This window comes from Schistocerca americana, unplaced genomic scaffold (genome assembly GCF_021461395.2).
Source record: "Schistocerca americana isolate TAMUIC-IGC-003095 unplaced genomic scaffold, iqSchAmer2.1 HiC_scaffold_38, whole genome shotgun sequence".
Classification (NCBI taxonomy): Eukaryota; Metazoa; Arthropoda; class Insecta; order Orthoptera; family Acrididae; genus Schistocerca; species Schistocerca americana.
Genome location: NW_025726104.1, coordinates 3,064,837 through 3,086,360, shown reverse-complemented (window position 1 = coordinate 3,086,360; position 21,524 = coordinate 3,064,837). Strand labels below are relative to the sequence as shown.

At 38.8% G+C, this 21,524-nt stretch overlaps 1 protein-coding gene across 1 annotated transcript in view; it reads right to left on the bottom strand.

Moving 5' to 3' along the window:
• Positions 1-292: 292 nt before the first annotated feature.
• LOC124581876 (molybdenum cofactor biosynthesis protein 1-like) overlaps positions 293-21,524 on the bottom strand; it is a 64,454-nt gene continuing 43,222 nt past the window's right edge. Inside the window, exon 7 of the mRNA XM_047131300.1 lies at positions 293-348. Within this exon, the coding sequence (XP_046987256.1) occupies positions 293-348 (56 nt within the window). The remainder of the gene's footprint in view (positions 349-21,524) is intronic.

Below are 21,524 nucleotides of genomic sequence, written 5' to 3'. Positions count from 1 at the left end.
AGGGTTTCTGTTATTTACATAAAAGCATACTAATATCATAATGGTAGTGTTACAAGGTCCTATTAATGTGTGGTCATCACATTTGTTAAATGTCTCACCACATTCCTATTGAAACTATTTACTCTTCTTGTAAATAACACCTATGACAAATTTATACAAATGTCCACTAAGACTTTGCTTGTCAACTTTCATTTAGGTAACAGCGATCTTTTAGATGTATTTAAATCAGTACTGTTAAGAAATACTGACTAGCTTTATTTTCAAGAATCTCAAGTCCAAGTTATACATACTGTTATCCTCCAATAAGAATCATTGGCCGATTCTTCATCTTTGACAGGTTCAGCATGCCTGCAATGCAAAACATTACCTTTTGTATTAACACATGAAATCCAATTTTTAAATTTAATAAATGCTTATACAAACATAAAGTTTCTTCAAAAAATGTATTTCTGACAACTTCCTGTCACAGATAATTTTCACTGAATGTTTCAACCCAGTTATATTGCTGATGAGAAGCAAATGTTGATCTTTTCCCTCTCTTCCTTCACCATCTCCTGTTTTGTTCACCTTGACATATTTCTACCAAAAAGACTACCCCAATGGATCCACTGCTTATATTTAACACACAGTAAATTCAGTGCAAATATTTCCTTAACACAGGATGTGCATTGACGAGCTTGAATTAATCAGAAAAATATAAACAGATACTAACCATTCCACAGCTCTTACAAAATACTTGCATTAAGTAATCATCAAAGCTACTTTTTGTACAGCAAGAGGACTAACAGTCAAAATGGTGCTACATGCTACAGGCAGTGCAATACAATTTATTTTACTCATTGCTACAGCAATAAATGTACTTATAAAAATATTCAGACTTAGACTATAATCAAATACAGAGAGAGAAAATATTCTAACTAAAGAGATATAGCAGCCATAGGCAGAAACAAATAAAAAAAAGTGATACTAATCTTAGCTTTGAGGACCAAAAGTTTCTTCATCTGGAAAATGTAAAAAGAGAAATGAGACTGTTCAAGAAATAAGGATGAAAATTTAGGATCTTGAGTCATGGAAGATGGATGGTTAAATGAATGAAAAAACTAGACTGGACATGATGAAATTCAGATGCGAAAGAGCAGCAGATGATGTAATTTTAAATGCTGAGAAATAAGATCTCTTCAAGAGGAGCCACCAAAAGGTCAAATAAGTGAAGAACAAGCTGAAAATACCGGTAAATGGGCTAAAATGGTGGCAAATAGATAAACGAAACAGAAAGATAGTGCTGAAGAACAGGCAACCAAACAACAACAACAACAACAACAATAACAATAACAGCACATTGTAGCAATATATAATAGCAGTCCCACAACATCTGGAGGAAGATTTTCCACTAACAGAACAATAAATTCATGAAGCCATCAAATCATTCCAAAACTTCAAAGCAACAAATGAAGACTCCACTACAGCAAAATTATTGAAATAGTCAGAACACACAAATGATCTACAACTGCTGTTTGAGAACATTTGGAAAGCTGAAGAGATTATTGAAAGCATTAATCCACAGCTATGAAAAAAAGGGGACACACAAAATGTCAACAATTGCAGAGATGCCTGACTTCTGCCAGTGGTATACAAAATATTATCAAAAATTCTCTGGACAGAGTTGTAGAAACTTTAGACAAATAACTGGGAGAATCTCAAGGAGCTCTAGAAAGGGAAGACCCTGCACAGAACAGATGTTTATTAGAAAATTGATAATTCTCCACAGACTGTTAATCACCAAACCAATAATAGTATCACGTATTGGTTTCAAGAAAACATTTGATTTGGTAGGCAGAGAAATTATGGGTAAAATCATCAAAGAATTTTGTGTTAAAGCAAACATAATCCTCAAAACACTAGCAAATAGGGTGACTGAAGCTAAATTTATGGGAGAAGTATCTCAACCATTTGAAATAAAAACTGGTGTTAGACAAGGGGACAGTTTATCACCTTTACTGTAACACTACATTCTAGAAAAAATAGAAAGTTATTGGAATTTGGAGAAAAAAAATCACAAAATTGAACCAATAGTTTTAGGACGAAAAACAAATGGAATTAAGGTAAACTGCCTGGCTTCTGCAGATGATTCTGATATACTTTCAAAAAATCTGACAGACAGTTATTAAAAGAAATCTTTTGGAAGAAATAGCAAAGAGAGCTGGTCCCAAAATTTCAGACGAAAAAACAACATTGATGACAATTTCAAACAATGCATCAACATTCTTAGAAAAACAAAAATGTAAAATAGCATTAGTAAGTAAATTTAAATATATTGGACAAACTGTACAACAAAATGGACTAGAAGAATTAACAGTAGATGCAAGAGTCAGCAAACTGGAGAGAGCAAATCGTTTGACAAAGGATATTTACAACAAGAAATGTACAACTAAAAAAAACAAATTTAAACACTATCCCACAGTGGTATGACCAGGATGTTTACATGGATGAGGATGCCTAATGATGAACTATAAGCTGGACAGAACAGAGGTTCCACAAAGGAGCATTATTAGAAAATAATGGTTGCAATACAAGCTACAGATGGCTGGAAAATGAGAAGTAATGAGGAGATATACAAAAATTTTGAGAAAATATCAGAAGTAATGGCTAAAAGAAGATTAATCTTATTTTAGAGACCTCTACTGAATGAGTAGTTCTGGAAGAAGGAATCAATGATAGCATGGATTACAGAAATAAGAAAGAAACAACATCAAACAATCAGAAATAATAGAAAGAAACCTTTTTACAGATAACATACTGAATGTAAAAGGATCATCACCTCTCCAAGATCAAAATTAATTTCATCCCTCTCAATAAGACTGTGAAAACCGGAAATAAATTTCATAAATATGATACTGCGAAGCTCAAAATCAATCAAAACGTAATGGAACAATGCCACCAGTAACTGACAGTTGAATCCCATAAATGGGCAGACATTGCCTCCATGATCCAACAAGCAGCTAATACTACAATCCTGACAGCTAAAAAGAGGAATCATACATGGTGGAATGAGGTTTGTGGTGAGGTGGTGGCCCAAACAGCAAGTGCATGGAAATAGTGGAACTCTACCAGGAGACCTGATGATTTTGATGTATTCCATGAAGTTCAAAAATATGCAGCCAGAACTCTACTGCATGAGAAACAGCAGTTAGAACAGATCGATCAGCGTTTCCAGATAAACAATGTCAGAGATTTCTATCAGACGTTCAAATCGAATTTGAAAGGATACCAAGCCCCTAGTTTTTGTTTTAGAGACGAAAATGGAAAGCTCAGTGTTGTGTACATAGTTCCGCATATTCAGCGCGTACACAAATTTCCCACTAGAGTGCGCCCCGCTAAGCACAACAGCGCAGGCGCAGCACTCGTCCATCTCCCCACTACGAGATGGTGCTGCCATAGAGACGGACCAAATTCTGCTTCCGCCGATCCGCGTATTAATATGTAACGCAGCCAATGAGATTGCTGCTAACATAGAACACTTTCTCCTCGCGCATCACACTCACGCAGTGATACATGAACGTGCGAGGTATTATAACGGGTGTAAAGACCTTCGATCAGTCAGTCTGCATTTGTCTGCACCAGTCTGCATTAGTCTGTACCAGTCTGCATTAGTCTGTACCAGTCTGTACGAGTTCTACAATTGTCTGTGCCAGTCCATAGTCAAGATCCAGTCTGCGCCTAATAAGATTACCATATTCCTGTACATAGCCATGAAGATAAATGTATAGACACTTTTGTCAAGTATCCGAGATATATGTAAGAATAAGATTAACGTACCAATACCAAAGGAACTTCAGATTGTCAATTGTAAATAGCATCCAGAACCAAGTTAAATAATTTTTATATTTGTTATTATTTTAATAAATGTGTGTGAAAATTAATCAAGTTCTATTTAAAGTTGGTCACCATCAATCTGCTACTCTAAGTGTGCAAGTGGCATTTCTATCGTCTGACCTAATGGCAGAAGATAAACATGCCATGATAAGACCACGAGACATATTGCTGACACTCGCTTACTTCGTTAGAGCAACAAGTCAAATAATCTGATGGTGTGTGTACTGAAGGTCTTACAGTACGCACACCACACTCGGCCTGACCAACAAAGAGAACTGCAAGATAATGTCTCGTTACTTTGAAAACCTACTTAATTGTGATGAACCGAAAGAAAGATTCCCTGTATGTGCCCCAATCCACAAACTACCCCTCATCTCCATCTGGTAAAGAGGAGACCAAAGAGATCATCAACAACTTTAAGAATAATAAGGCAGCTGGAGAGGATTCAATAGTGGTGGAACTACTGAAGCTGGCAAATAATGAAACTCTAGATATACTAGTCCAACTTTTTGAGGAGATCTGGAGAGCTGGGATGATACCAACTGAATGGCAGTCAGCTTTAATCCATCGTATACACAAAAAAGGTGATAAATAGAATGTCAATAACTATAAGGGTACCTCATTAGTATCTGTTCCATATAAGATTCTCTCCAAAGTGATACAGAATAGAATAGAAGATCATTGTAACCAACTGGTTGGGGACTATCAAGCTGGTTTCCGAAAGGGCGATTCTTGCGCAGAACAGATCTTTAACCTGAAGAGCATGATCAGGTACAAAAAAAATTGGAAAAATAACTATGTGGTCATATTTGTTGATTTTCAGAAAGTATATGACTCCATCGACTGACAGGCAGTAATGAATATTTTGGAAAAGAAAGCTGATCAAACAAACTCTTACTAACACAGTGTCAAAAATTAAATTTATGGGTGAGGTATCTGAACCTTTTCAATTGTGTCTTGGAAAAGGTCATTCAAGAGTGGAGAAAGTTATTAGCCCAAGGAGAAACAAATGAAGAGTGGTTCAGACTTGGTCCTAAGAACAAAGGGGTGTGCATTGGCTGCTTAGATTTTGCGGCTGACCTAGCCATTTTTGCTAACAACATAGAGTCAGCAGTCAACAAGATAAATAGGCTGTCAGAAATTGCTGAAAAAAGTTAGACTCCAGATCTCTATTCAAAAGACAAAACATATGACGAACATCTGTGATGGACCTGAATGGATGATAACCAACCTGGGAAAAAATTGGATGAGTTAAGAATTTCAGGTATCTTGGTGAAGTCATCCACCTGGAGAATGGATTAAAAGAAGAAGCAATTGTCGGGATGAGGAAGTTAGACCAAGCATACCAACTGACAAAGAATACTTATAACAAAAAGTCTATGAGTATATGGGCCAAGTTCCAACATTATAATACAGTTGTAAAACCTGAGGGCTTATAAGCATCCAAATCTTTGACCACGAATAGACAAGGTAAGCTGAGCGGCTGGAAAAGCGTGAGTGTAGGATATTAAGGAAAATCCTAAGGTAATAGATGGGTCGATGGACAATGGCGAATGAGAGCAAATGAGGACTCGTGCAGCAAGACAGAACCTATCACAGCATCCATTACGAAGAAATGATTGTTATTTTATGGTATCTCATGAAAATGGACGGTGATCGACTAACAAAAAGAATATGGAGTTTCATTCCATCTAAGAAAACGAGGCCGAGATGGTTCAAAAAATGTGAAAAAGATCTTAAGCAGATTGGTATCTCAGAGAGAAATTCCTGAAAGGAACAAATTTAGAAGATTGGTGACCAACTACCAAGGTTTTAACATGGCATCAACATCCGAAAGACAGTGAGGACCATTATCTGAAGAGCATAAAAAGGCACTTCTTGCAGGGGCTCAGAAGATACTGGCAGGAAGTCAAAGCTGGAGCAAGAACAAGACCTGGACACTAGAGTGAAGTCGGTTGTTACCACGCAGTCCGTAGAGACTCACCTCAATAAAAAAAATAAGTAAATAAAAATAAAAGGCTTTCAATGCAGAAGAAATAGGGGATTGAGAACAACACGAATAGAATAAAGGGGGAAAAACATGAGGAGGAGATGGACGAGTACTGGAAAAACAGGAGACGACAAGGGAAGAAGAAGAAGTGAAGTTATTACATGATGAGAGATGGTGATTGGATTTGATTTGATTCAGTTTTCATTACATACACCGAAAAAATGAGATGATTCTCGAGGGTGTGGAACATGTCAGAATGTATAACACAAAACATTTTAATATAATGAATACTACCCTGATCATTTGTCATGAGATTGTCAAAATAGGTGAATACAATACAATAAACTGGAAAAGCTAATATTTACAGAATTAATACGCTGTCAGAATGAAACATTGTTATGCACTATTAATAAATTTATCATACACAAAATACCTAATTTTGACTGTTGCAACCAAGTGCTGTCAAAACTTAAATCTAACATATTTTTACTTAAGCTGGCCTTTCAGTCTCTGTTAGGATATTCATCTATAGAGTAGAAGGCATTGCCTATCAAAAAGTCATTCAAACTCTGTTTAAACTGTGCTTTATCTGAAACCAAGTTTTTAATGGTTGCTGGTAATTTATTGAAAATGTGTGTTCCTGAATATTGGACCCCCTTTTGGACCAACATAAGTGATTTTAGGTCTTTATGTAGATTTTTCTTATTCCTAGTATTGATAATATGTATTGAGCTACTTGTTGGAAATATAGATATATAACTTGCAACAAATTTCATTAAGGAGTAAGTATACTGAGAAGCAATGGTTGGAATTCAAAGTTCCTCGAATAGGTTCTACACGATGTTCTTCAAAGACTGGTCCCAGATACTCCATTGCACCATTCACCAAACCTGATAACCCCGAGCCGTCAGTAACAAAAATTAAGTCTTGCTTAAGAGATTTACAACACTACATGCACTTGTTACCAAAGTCTCATTTACTTTTAGAGCTATCTGTTCCACTTCCTTTTTGGCCCCACTTCTCTCTGTCTTCACTATATCTGAAACAGTTCTTATTTTGTTGCCCGATACAATTATCATTTTCTCTTAATAAAGCTACTTCGATTTCTGGATTACTTGATTCAATATTTTGCAGTATTCTTTGTAATGCATTACAATTCTAATATCAGAAACGTTCCTAGATAGTAGATACAGTCTCCTTTTTGCCCCACATGATATCTTTATTCCTTGTATAATCCATGGTTTATCTTTTGACTTCTGTGTGATCTGAGTTACCTTTAGGGGAAAACAATTTTCAAAAGAGGAGGTAACTTTATTAATAAATGCTTTGCATTTTCCATTTGAGTCAGGTAAACATCTCTCCAGTTCATGTCTTTGAGCAATTTCCTGAATTCCTCAATTTCTGGCTTATTTATTATCCTCCTGTACTCAGATTTAATATTTTTTTATCCTGACAAGTTTCAACATTTAACACAAGATGCTGCACGTCGTGATCAGATAGTCCATTTACTATTGGTTTTGTGATATGATGTTTTTCCCCTAGATTTGTTCATAAAGATATTATCAATAGCAGTCTCAGAGCATTTACATATCCTAGCTGCAAAGTTCACAATAGGAACTAAATTGAATGATAGTGTTAAAAACACCAGCAACCACTATTTCCCCTTCTTTTGTTTTTTACACAAGCTATTCCTTTCGCTTTGTGAAATGAAGCACTGCCTAGTTCCAAAACACAGGACTACTATGACAAGGTGAAATGTTCTCAGAGTGCTACATGTATGATAGTAAATGTAATCAGCACTATAGTTGTTTTCTGAGTAGTTATGCTGTGTGTGTTTCATTCAATCAGATGAAATGGAATAAAATCATCAATTTATTTATTTGGGCTCTTTATCACCAAGATACATTCAATGTTGGTTGAGGTTTATCTTTTGAATTCACTCCAGTGTAGATTGTCAAAATTTTATCAGTTGTCAATGTACTTGTAACACAGTTTCCGAATTTACTGCCATCCAGGAAAGTATCGCACTCAAATTATTCTCAGAGACTGAGAGATGGCTGAAACCGAGAGCAGAAAGCTCTGACATATTTAGTGACTAATGGAATATATATCAGAAAGGCAGGTTAGACACTGTAGGAGAGGGAGTGTCCATTGTCTCTATTGAGGTCAAAGCTGATTGTGACAGTGAAGTTATCTGGTTGCGTATAACAAGTCTAGGTGAAATCACGTTAATTAATGGATAATCAGCCACCCAGTTCTGCTATGACAGTTTTGGAGCCATTCACAGAAAGTCTACAGACAGTAGCACATAAATACCTAGATCATGCAATACTAGTTGGAGGTGAATTTAGCCTACTGAGTATAGATGGTAGCCTATGGCTTCATTGCAGGGGGTGCAGTCAATCTTGTGAAGCACTTTTGAATGTGGTTTTCGAAAATTGTCTTGAGCACCTAGTTTGCCATGCCACATGCAATGGAAATATCTTAGACCTTGTAGTTACAAACAGGCCAGATATCATCAATGACTTCAGCATAGAGATGGGGATTAATAATCATGATAACATAATAACAACTAAGGTTACAAAAATTAATAAATCAGTCAAGAAGGCTAGGAAAATGTTCATGCCAGAAAGAGCAGATAAGCAGATGTTAGCATCTTACTTAGACAGAACTGACATCACTTAGTTCCATTAAGATGGACGTAGAGAGATTATGGTCAAAGCTTAAACAGATCGTGAATTGCACTCTCAACAAGTCTGTACCTAGTAAACGAATTAAGGATGCAAAAGAGCCACTGCGGTTTAACAATGAAATTTGGAAAATACTGAGGAAGGAAAAGCTACTGCACTCTTGGTTCAAAAGAGAATGCCAAATGGCAACAAGGAAAGGTTACTACCACTGTCATACCTCAGCAAAAGATCTGGCTGAGAAGCAGGGGAATTTATTGTCCTATGTAAAATCACTAAGTGAGTCAAAGAATTCCATCAAGTCACTTGACCAGTCTGGTGTGGCAGTAGGAGATAAATGTTTTAAATTTTGCATTTAAGAAATCATTCATGCAAGAGAATCATATAAACATACCGTCATTTGACAATAGCACAAAGACACCTAACAACAATCACCACAAGAGGCCAGCACTAGCACAAGTTGTTCACATGATATTCGTTGGACTGTTGCCTGTAAACCCGTCCCATGTCAGTGCTCTTGGAAGAGAGCTGTGGCAGTGACACGGCTCTGTTGTTGTTCCTGTGCAGTGATCTGCAAAGACGCGACGGTACGGGACGGGGGGTTGGGTCGAGATTCAAGCAGTGATTAAATACTTCATAAAGAAAGGTACGAAAGTGAAGGACATTCATGCCGATTTCCAGAAAACACCAGGGGACTCTGCTCCTTTGTCTTCAACTGTTGCCAAGTGGATAAATGAATTTCAATTTGGTCAGGAGAGCTTAGATGATGATCATCCATGAATAGGTCAGCCAAAACGTGTCACTACTCTAGAAATCATTGCAAAAGTCCGCATAATGATCAAGGAGGATCACCAATTTAGAGTGCATGAAATTGCTCACGCTTGCCAGATGTCATCTGAAAGGTATTCACAAGATGGGTGCCGCGACTCTTGACGCTGTGTCAAAAACGCATGAGAATGGACATATCACAACAATGTTTGGCCTGTTTTAGGAGAAACAAACAAGATCTTTTGTGCTGGTTTGTGACCACGAGGAAACTTTGGTTTACTACTATACCCCAGAGACAAAGCAACAATCAAGGCAGTGGAAACATGCTGAATCTCCGCCGCCAAACTCCTTCAGCGGGGAAGGACATGGCGTCAGTGTTCTGGGATGCGCCACCAAATTCCTTCAGCGGGGAAGAGCATGGCATCAGTGTTCTGGGATGAGAAGGGGATTCTGTTTGTACATTATCTCCCCACTGGGCAAACAATTACTGGAGAATACTATGCTAACCTTCTGGACAAATTGCAACAAATGATATGCGAAAAAGGCCAGGTTTAATAAGGAAGAAAGTCGTCTAGCATCAAGCAAATGCACGCTCGCATGCATGTACCATCGCCATGGTAAAATTACACAAACTAAGGTATGAATTGTTGCCACACGTGCCTCTTCCCTAAACTTAAAATTTTTCTTTGTGGATGAAGATTCACTTAAATGAAGAATTGATAGCCTGAGTTGACAACTATTTTATAGGCCTGGAGGAAAATCATTGTCGAGATGGGATCGAGGTATTGGAACACTGTTGGACCAAGTGAATTAATCTACAAGCAGGGTACATTGAAAAACAAAAAAGTTTCAGTGACATAAGTACATTTTTTCTATTCTGTTTCAAGAACTTTTCAAACCACCCTCGTAAGCATCCCCGACGCCTGAAATAATTAAAAACAAATAAGTCGCCAGTTGCAGATGGAATCTCAATTTGGTTTTACAAAGAGTGCTATATGGCACTGGACCCTTACTTAGCTTGTATTTATTGTGAATCTCTCACCCAGCAGAAAGACCTAGCAACTGGGGAAAAAAATACAGAGGCGTCTCCTGTATATACGAAGGGCGAAAGAACAGACCCGCGAAATTACAGACCAATACCCGTAACATCAGTTTGCTGCAGAATTCTTGAACATATTCTGGGTTTGAATCTAATCAGTTTCATAGAAACCAATAAGTTTATGTCCACAAATCAGTACAAAGCATCGCTCATGGGCAACTCAGCATGCCCTTTTGTCATACGACGTCTGTTCAAAAAATTCCAAAACTTTGTCCATAAAATTTTCTATGCTTATCTTTTAATTACTATGGATTGTCTCCTTCGAAATACTCTCCTCCACAATTGATACACTGCTCCCAATATCATTTCCACTTCCAGGAGCAGTCTTGACACACATCTTGCTGGGTCGCATAAAGTGCCGTCTGCGAATTTTCTTTTATCTCATCTACCATAGCAAAACTTCATCCTTTTCAACTTTGGAAATAAAAAGAAGTCTGCAGGGGTCATACTATTCTCGCAAGGAACATCTCATTCTCATTTGTGAGATCCAAAAGTTTTTTTGGTCTTGACTCATGAGCCGTGGAATGAACTTGGCGGCAACACAATGCATTCCAAGATGCTGTGTCATTTCATAACATGATCCAATTGAAATGTTACATTCTTCTACAATCTCTCAGACAGTGTATCTTCGACTGCCACACACAATTTCTTTGACGTTCCTGACACAAGCGTCATCAGGGGACATCTAAGAGCGTCCTGAACAAGGATTATTTTTGACTTTTGTAAAGCCATTTTAAAACGTGTGAATAATACATAACACCAAGTATGGCTTAAGCACTCATCGCTATAGGCTCCCTGCATCATTTGGTGTGTCTGTGTAAAGGTTTTCTTGAGTTTCACGCAAAATTTAATGCAGATGCATTGCTCCTCTAACTTTGCCATCACAAAATTCACAAACCCAGATTCCATATTTCTTGATTTCCGAGAAGCATTTGACATAGTGCCTCACTGCAGACTTTTAACAAAGGTACAAGCACATGGAATAGGTTCCCAGACATGTGAGTGGCTCAAAGACTTCTGAAGTAATAGAACCCACTACATTATCCCGACGGTGAGTGTCCATCAGTGACTAGGGTATCATTAGGATCATTCCAGGGATGTGTGATAGGAGCGCTATTACTCATATTTTCTATGTGCATAACTGATCTGATGGACAAAGTGGACAGTAATCTGTGGTTGTTTGCTGATGATGTTGTGGTGTATGGAAGGTGTCATCGTTGAGTGATTTAGGAGGATAAAAGATGACTTGGGCAAAGTTCCCAGTTGGTGTGATAAATGACAGCTAACCCTAAATGTAGAAAAATATAAGTTACTGCAGATGAGTTGGAAAAACTAATCCATAATGCCAGAATCCAGCATTAGTAGTGTCATGAATGAAGTCACATTGTTTCAATATCTGGACATAACGTTGCAATGTGATATGAAATGGAACAAACTTGTGAGGGTCATGGTAGGGAGGGCGAATAATCATCTTTCGTTTGTTGGGTGGATTTTACTACAGTGTGGCTCAGCTGTGATGGACATCAGATATAGGATGCTAGTGTCTGGGATCCACAAGGGGTCGAATTAAAGCAGACATTGGGGTAATTCAGAGGCAGGATACTAGATTTGTTAACAGTAGGTCGAAACAACAACATACAAGTATTATGGAGATGTTTCTGGAACTCAAATGGGAATCCCTGGAGGGATTTTGAGGAACACTGTGCTGACTGCAGAACAATTCTGATTGCACCAACATACATTATGCGTAAGGACCACGAAGATAAGAGACGACAAATTAGGACTCATAGAGAGGCATATAGACATTCACTTTTTCCTCAATCGATTGGCAGATGGAACGGAAAAGGAACTGACTACAGTTGAAATAAAATTACTTGATAGTTGGCACTTCAAACGCCAATAAGAGTAGTCAGCGTCACACTTGAACTGTCTGCTGTTGCCAAACTCCACCAAAATTGGCCAGTCACTTCCAATTCCTGGTTCAGCATTCTTTCTTGATGTATTTGTATCCCGAATTACGAGCCCGACACTTTTATTATGTATTTCATGACACGCGATAGCTACACCAAAAACAACACACATTAACAATGCTAATGAAAGACACACGTTTCATTCATAGCACTAACCAAACACTACCGAATAACTCAGCACAAGGTGTAATTCAGTATCATACATATAGTTATCATATTCACAGAGATCATCTTACATTAGATAAGCTTTTCACTACATTGTGTGAAACTGAAATTTTTAAGGTTGCAGTTCATAGTTGCAACTGGGTCACTACATTCACATATATAAATACTTCATGCAGTGCTGTGGCATAGCACAATGGTTGGCAGATTAATCTAATGTGTAGCATGTCGTAGGTTTGAATCTCATCAATGTAGCAAAATTTTTATTTCTAAATCTAACCAAAAGAGTGTGATTATTATTTTCATTCAATTAATTGGTTTAAATGTATTTTTTTATTTTTAATACTTTGCTGCATCATTTTTCATCATTGTTTTGACTGTTCTATTTGGTCTTATTTTTCTTCCTGTCACTATTTCTTCATTTGGAATCTGCCTCAGTCATCTATAATCCACGAACAAGTGCCCACATGGACTGTTCACTGGTTTCTAACATGGCAGCATGTGCAGCTAGAGTAAGGATAGTTACAGGTAACAAATGAAACGGAGAAATTTTAATTTGCTTTCAGCCCTGAAATTGAGTTTTTGTTGTCTTGAGTTTACCCTTAAGCGTTAGCTTTAATCGCCATGAACAAAGCGATCATGATATTAGTACTGCTGCAGACTGTTGACCACAATTTTCTCAGCTGGGTTAGGACACAAGTTTACAGTCAGGGATACAAAACGGGTCGTCTTCCCCAGTTCAGTCACTGGTCACTTTAAATCAATAGTCGACAGAGTATCCAACATTTCTGACATACCTTGCACCAGCCACTAGAAAAATTGCTCTGTGTTAAACGTTTAACATAATTTGTGAAGTGAGCCGCTTGTTTGTTGTCACCTGTAACCAAACGGTAGCTGGTAGCCAATGTGGCAACATTGTTGCGGCAAGTGATTGATGTCAACTATCAAGTAATTTTATTCAGACTATTGTAGTGAGACAGGGTACCTTCTGCCATGCACCATATGGTGGCTAGTGGAGTATGTATGTAGATGTGGAATCAGTCTTTCCTTCTCATCCCATCTGGAAAGTCTCCCCTGATCTGCAGTTCTGGGTAACTTTCTCAAAATCTACAATTTTTCCTAGACCTATCCTTCACCCCTCTTCCTTCCACTTCAACCCTTCTGCTTGAAGAATGAGCTACTGGCTCTGAAAGCTTGCCTAATTATAATCTTCTTTTATGTGTGTGTTCTGCCGTCACTTAGCAAGTAGATTGTTTATCTATCCAATTCAATTATCATGTAACCAAAAGCTGCATTTAACACACCAAGTCTCTTTTACCAATCACTTTTAATATGTCCTACAGAATGTACTGGCTATCCTGTCCTTTTTTGAGATTACTGTTTTGTTGTACTTTTCTACAGGCATCGTCTTACTTATTAGGAGTCAGTTCCTTCATGTTGTTGTTGTTGTGGTCTTCAGTCCTGAGACTGGTTTGATGCAGCTCTCCATGCTACTCTACCCTGTGCAAGCTTCTTCATCTCCCAGTACCTACTGCAACCTACATCCTTCTGAATCTGCTTAGTGTATTCATCTCTTGGTCTCCCTCTACGATTTTTACCCTCCACGCTGCCCTCCAATGCTAAATTTGTGATCCCTTGATGCCTCAAAACATGTCCTACCAACCGATCTCTTCTTCTAGTCAAGTTGTAGAGCTGCATGTACTCGGGAAAAATTACGGCTGTAGTTTCCCCTTGCTTTCAGCCGTTCGCAGTACCAGCACAGCAAGGCCGTTTTGGTTAATGTTACAAGGCCAGATCAGTCAATCATCCAGACTGTTGCCCCTGCAACTACTGAAAAGGCTGCTGCCCCTCTTCAGGAACCACATGTTTGTCTGGCCTCTCAACAGATACCCCTCCGTTGTGGTTGCACCTACGGTACGGCCATCTGTCTCGCTGAGGCACGCAAGCCTCCCCACCAATGGCAAGGTCCATGGTTCATGGGGGGAGTTCCTTCATAGTCAACAGTTAAGGAATGGGTGGCTGAATTCATATGTAGCATATGTCTCTGTAAGATGACTCATGAACAACTTCCTAGAATTACAATCAAATATGAAAATGCTGAGAAAGAACACAGTGTGATATTGCAAGATCAGTAATTAAAAAGATGTGCAAAACATTTGATGCCGTGGCCATACCAGAAAGTGAGTGGCATGTCTGTTGAAGCCTGACTACAACCTAATGTGAAAAACAATTTGGGACAATCTGACACACAACTGATTCTATGCACCAATCTGTTCCCGTGGATGAAATGAAACAGCAGTTGCACAAAAATAGCCAAGGTGACTTAATCGGAGAGAAAGAGTGGTCATTGTTTTCTAGGATGCAAAAGGGATTTCTATTTTAGATTAGCTTGCAAGACTGAAACAATACCTCACAAATACAATGCAAGTATTCTGACTCAACTGGATGAAAATATATGGAGCCAAGACCCAGGGGGAAAAAAAAAGTTTATTGTCAGTGAAATGCATATGGTCACAAAGGCACTTTCACAATAGGAAAACTGGGAGTTTCAAGTGTGAAGTCTTCAAATATCTATTCCATTCTCCAATTTTTTCACATTCTGACTTTAGCTTCTTCTTCTTTTCTTTTTGTATGAATGATTCACTTAAGACTACATGCGTCACAGCTCAAAACCGTTTTGTGAGTCAACAACTGGATATGTTTTCACTGGTCTGTCTCTTGTAACTCCGTTGGACATGGAGGTAGCAAATGAGGATGTAGGATGTCCATGACATACTGCTGTGCTGTCAGAGTGACCTGAAGTCATATCCGATGCTGCCCCACACGCCCTCTCCCTATGTCGTTGTCATACTCACTGACAACTGTCATCGCGGGTCTTGCAGAATGTCTCACTGCTGGTCACATGACAGGTGCAGGTGTGAAAGGGTTACTATGTGCTCGGCGTACATTAGAGCAATTCTCCCATGGGCTCGTCAGACACGGTAAACCGGAAGCTTGCTGACAAGCACACCACCCTTACGTTCCCAAGCAGTCCAACATGGGGCCACTACCACATCTGAATGACTCACAAATCTGCATATTGCATAATTCAATCAGCCTGGCAAATGGAGACACCCAATTAGGCCCCTTCAAATTTTGTTGCGTGCTGATAATGCTGACTCACAGAAGTACAGGGCATCTGTGTCCTTCACAGGGATCACTCAACATCTTACACTCTTCACATCTCTTATAGCTCCTACCATTCTTGGTAACAATCCGAGACACAAACAAAGCTAATGCAATCTGGTGGCCTTTGTATCCATTTCAGAGAGTTGCGACTCTCATAATTTACCACTGGTATGCACACTCGTGAAACTACGTTGCTTCAGGGAGCTTCCCTTTTTTTTCTTCAAGCTGTTTAGTTCTTTGAATCCATTTTTCTTGTAGCTCAGAATAATTATTTTATTGTGTAGCAAACTTACAGACTAGCATTCTGGTCTGAGCTGTCGGAGTTGGCGGTCATGTGTGTGTGAGGTGTGCTTGCTTGTGTGAATGAATGGTGTGTATTTCTATTTCTTTTTCTGATGAAGGTTGTGGCCAAAAGCTTATGTGTAAGTGTCTTAACTGTGCCTGTCTGCATTTTAACGTGCCATCTTTATGGTAATTAGCACTCTATCTTTTCCTACACTGCTGATATTCCAACCTGGAGTTTCCATTGTTTGAACTTACGGTCTACTGTTTTATGTTGCAGTGCACTTCTCCAAGTGTAATACACAAATGTTGCCTTAGGAAAGAGTCACAATAACATCCATGTCTACCGTTTGCTATTTTTTACGAAATAGCACATCACACTCGAAATTTAACTTAGCCAATGAAATAAGTTTGAAGATTTATTGTGTGTAAGAGACACGAGGGCCCACTGTGTGGGAAATGTGGGAAGTTCTGTGCAGAGATGGAGTTATCCACAGACGCAGTAAGTCTTGGGAGCTATACGGGTGTTTAAACATCGACACCTGCTGGGATGAGGGGCCACTTACTCTGAGGTGGCGCTGTGCCAGCAACGAGCTCGACCCATTGATTAGCACCACAGATGACAATGAGCAACCAGCTGCTTCTCTGTGCAGAGATATAAAATTTATCGATTTTGGACATCTTTTGACAATCTGTCACATGGAGAACAATGTTTACTCTGGCAATTTTAACACTAATCTACTGTTCTGCAACATATTAATGTGAAATGTTGTCTATGATGTTGAAGCGTGTAAGTTAAACTGATATCTGAGAATTTGTTGTTTTTGTGGCACTATCTGGAAAATGACCTCTCTTGCAGCTCCAAGCATAAATGTCAAGTGAAGAAGAATAATTAGCACAGCACACTGGAACCGAGTAGGGATCCGGTTTACTGCTCGGCCACTAAATTAGCATATTGTGAGTACACCAGAATAGACGCTGTACACACTTGCATATACTACATACACAAGTACAAGCATCGATCAAGCTACTGTGAAACTGCACTCTGTGTGACTCATCACTACATCAGAATACTGTAAATGTGGTGATTCCAATTTCTTAAGGTCTCCTGTTTGTTTTCATCAGTAGGATCTTATTTTTCAAGTATGTGGGAATCCAATGAGCTGCCTGTTTGGATACATTCTTTCTGTATGTCCCACAAGTTGGATTCCTTGGAGACACATTGTAACAAGAGCTTTTAGGAATTTGCCTGGAGATTTCACACTGGGTTCTGTGTGATGTATCCCATCCTTTATTCTTGGACCTAAGATTTTTACTACAATTTTACATTCTTCTAATTCAGTTTGCTGTTTTCATGTCTTGTGTTGGACAAAGAGTCTCTCTCATGCATAAAGAAATTCTAATTTGATCACTGTTGTACAATGTTAGATTTTAGAGTTCCAGGAAAAATACTTTTAGTTAACTGAGAGACAGTTTGTACTTTCTGAAGTCTGGATTCTATGGCCTTCTTTTCATTATGATGTTCAGTGGTCTTTTTCACCAAATTATTTAAACTATTTAACACCGAATACTATGTCATTGCCTATATAAGTTCACCCAGTGCCATTTTGGTATCAGCCAAGAATTTTTTCTCCAGGTGAAATTAGTAGTCCAATTTTCCTAGCTTGCTCCCTTAATATTTCAAATTGCTTTAGCATATCAGTGATGTTTTTGTCAATTAGTATTATGTCATCGGTATAGGTTACACAATATAATTCTATCTTTAAGTTTACATTCTAGTCAGTGTAATAGTGCACCTGCTCTTCTCCATTGTCTTACAATTTTCTTAGGGGCATAGTTGAATAGCAATGTGATATGCCATCCCATTTTCATATTCTTATGTCTGTCTTAAATTACACTGCTTGAAAAAAAGTGAGACACTCAGAAGGTGGGGAGAAAACAAATTGAAACATAGCTAATTTAGAGGGTATGTGATGTTATTTCAGTGATAACAAAACAGAGTCAAATTTACACAGAACTTATCAGTTTGAGCCCACTTATCAATACAGCAATGCACCCTGTCTGGCCTGGACAGTGCGGGAGGATGTCGTATAGCTGCTGTATACCCTCCTGAGAAAGGTGATCCACAACTGTTGTAACTGGACATTGCAATCATGGATACAGGCAGTGGGATGGAGTTGACGTCCATGTTGGTCCCATAATGTTATATCGGGGACAGATATGGGGATTTTGCTGGCCACAGGAGTATATCAACATCACACAGACAATTTAAAGAGACACACACTACATGTGGACAAGCACCGGCCTGTTGAAAAATAGCACCACAATACTATTACACACTGCTGTACCATCAGAGTTCCCACGGCCATTACAAGCCGTGACCTGAAGTCATACCCAATGGCTCCCCACACCATGGGACTCCTTTGTGACCCACCCCCCCCAAAATGTGGAAGAATGGGACCTCTCCCCATCTCCCCGGGTCACTGTCAAACTTCTCCACGATAGTCATTTGGAGCAGTGCAGGACTGGGACTCATCAGTGAACATAATGTGACGCCATTCATTAGCAGTCCATACTTCTTGATCATGGCACCACTTCACATGCAGTCATTTGCTTGGGTGTTAATGGCAGCCTATGCACAGGACGGCAATTCCATAGTCTGGCTGCTCCTAGCTGTATGACACAGCATGTTGCAAGGAGACTATTACAGTGAACTCCTGTTTATCCGAAATGATCAGGACGGTGGTCAGTTCCGATAACGAAAATTCCAGATAAATCAAAGTCCCCCTGTTTTCACATGTGAACACTCCAAATTGCGTCAATATTGCGAAATACGATCGTAAAACGTGCGTAGGGTATGTAAAACATTACTGATATGGTTGCAAATAACCCTACACTTTTTTACTGAAAAAATTGTGTTGACATGTTAAAAAGGCACCAAACTATGATTGAAAACTCAAAGTTTTTAAATGCTGTATAACAAAGCTCGTTTATTTTGCATTCTTACAGAAAAAATCTCCCTTATTTGGCAGCAGGAAAAAACAGGAGTTTTAATTTTATTACCTACTCTTTTGAATAAAAAATAAACTACTGAACAAAATTATGAAACAAATCTAGAGATTACTCAAAGGAACGAAAAGTCTGTCCAGAGGAACTTTCAAGAAAAGTAAAAAAAAAAAAAAACTTTTTAAGTTATGGACATAGAAGTTCTAGGATGCTTCATTAGAGTTTATTTTTTGGTAACGAAGTCACGAATGTCTTTTTTTCTTTTTTTTTTTTTTGCTTGAGAAACTATTGCTGCAACAATACATCTCCAACGTTGAAATCAAACTATTTCAGGATAAATCGTCTCCTCCTGTTGGCTGATGTACTCCAGGGCAGTTTGGATCACTTCGTAACAGAATGTGTGAGGAATATTTTTCTTTGATTCATCATCAGAAACATAGTCTTCTAACGCTTTATGATCGGTTACAATTTGGACGATTTCATCCTCAGTCACATGAAAAAATGCCATTTTCCATCCACTCTTCAATGTCTTCGAAGTGTGTGTCTTTACAACCAGCTTCTCCAGTAAATTCACCAAAATTATGTCAGCTTGAGTTTCGGTGTTGTCTCCTCCTTCCCACCACTTAGGTTGCCTTACGATCTAAGAGTTTTTTCCAAGACCTAACAAGAGGAACTGGAGGAATTAGATTCCAAGCTTCAGCAATCAATGAATGACACTTAAAACATCAATTTTTTTAAGAGCTTCCACAAAATCATCTGCAGCATCAATCACACCTATTAAGTATTCCAGCATCTTGTGTCTGTAATGTTTTTCCATCACCTCAAGAATACCTTGGTCCATCGGTTGACATAGAGATGTGACATTTTGTGGAAGAAATACAACTTTGATATCCCCATCTTGCAGATCACCTGGGTGAGAAGGAGCATTGTCCACAAGAAGTAGCGCTTTTCAAGGAAGTCCTTTTCCTTCCATGTAATTTACTACAGCTGAAACAAACTCTGCCTGGAACCACTCTCTGAAGATGGCACGGCACTGTTCATACATGCCTTAAGACTGATTCGTGTACCTCAGTGGGAAAGCTGGTTGGTTGGTGTCTAAATGCTCTTGGTGTTTTGGATTTGCCAATTAAAGTAAGACACAGTTTATGATTGCCAGTGGCATTACTGCAAGCGAGGACAGTAAATCTTTCTTTGATTTTTTTGTATCTGGAAGCCATTTCTTCTTCTTTAGAGGCAAGGGTTTTCGTTGGCAGCATTTTGTAATTCAACCCAGTTTCATCGCATTTGTAAAGTTGATTGTCAGTATAACCTCCTTTGTCAATGATTGTGTGCAGTTTCTTCTTAAAATCAGCATAGCAGCTTCATCCCCAGATAATGATTTGGCACTGATGGCAATTTCATGGATGCCATGCTGCTTCTTGAAATGATCCTGCCAGCCATTACTTCCGAGGAATTCTTGCTTCTTTCCTTCTATCAGCTCATTAGCTCATTTTGACAAATTAGAGGACCTGAAACTGACACACCTTTGGCTCTTATTTATTCGTGCCACAAAAATAATGCCTCTTCTAACTGAGGATGTGCACCTTTTCTCATTGTTTTTCAAGATTTCACTGCGCTGCCCAATGCTTGGATGGAACAAAAATTTTTCAATTCCTGATCGATTTGTCTTCCGATCAGTAATTGTACTCCTACTCTGCAGCAACTTTTGTGGGTGGCTCACCAGCATCAATTCTCTGCAAAGTGTGATGATCTTTTTCCAACAAGATCACATTCATTTTATGTTACGTGCCCATAGTCACGTTCAGTGTTCTTTTTACAGACACTCGACTGAGTCCTTTATGGTTTTTGGCCCCTTTTATCTCTGGACACTTTAAGGCACATAGTGGGAGCACAAAACCTCAAATCAGAAACACACAAATGCACAACTTGACAACACTCGAGATGCACTAGACAAACTTTTGATTTTTGAAACCAGGCTGTGGCAGCCATCAAATGAAAGCATTCGATACATCTATGCCATTTCCTCTGTTCTACCCAAGCCCACGTGGCAACACAACAGGGTGTTGTACGTTCACTGTTAAACACTCAGCTTTGATGTACCGACAACAAGTGGAAAGTGTTAGGTGGCGCACTCTAATTGTCAGTTTCGACAGGCCTACGTTGTGCTCCATAGAACAATACTGTATGTACTGTACTTCCAAGGAGTTCCAATAGATGGCAGTGGCATGAAACCATGCAATACGAATAAGAAACGCACTAGAGCTTCAACCAACACACGCACGAATTGACGATACTTGGACTTTTGACACGCACCAGTGCACTGATTAGCAGTAGATTGCCAAAAAACACCAGCAAATGCTTGGCTCCAGGTGCACGCAAATTGAAACTTGTCAAGTGTCAATCTAGCTAGCCAAAAGTGTAGCTGCACGAGAGTTTACTGTACTTGTTCTCAGATGGCAGTCACAGACGTGAACAGGTTACAATGTACTCAGTACACTACACAGTGATGCTCTCTTGTA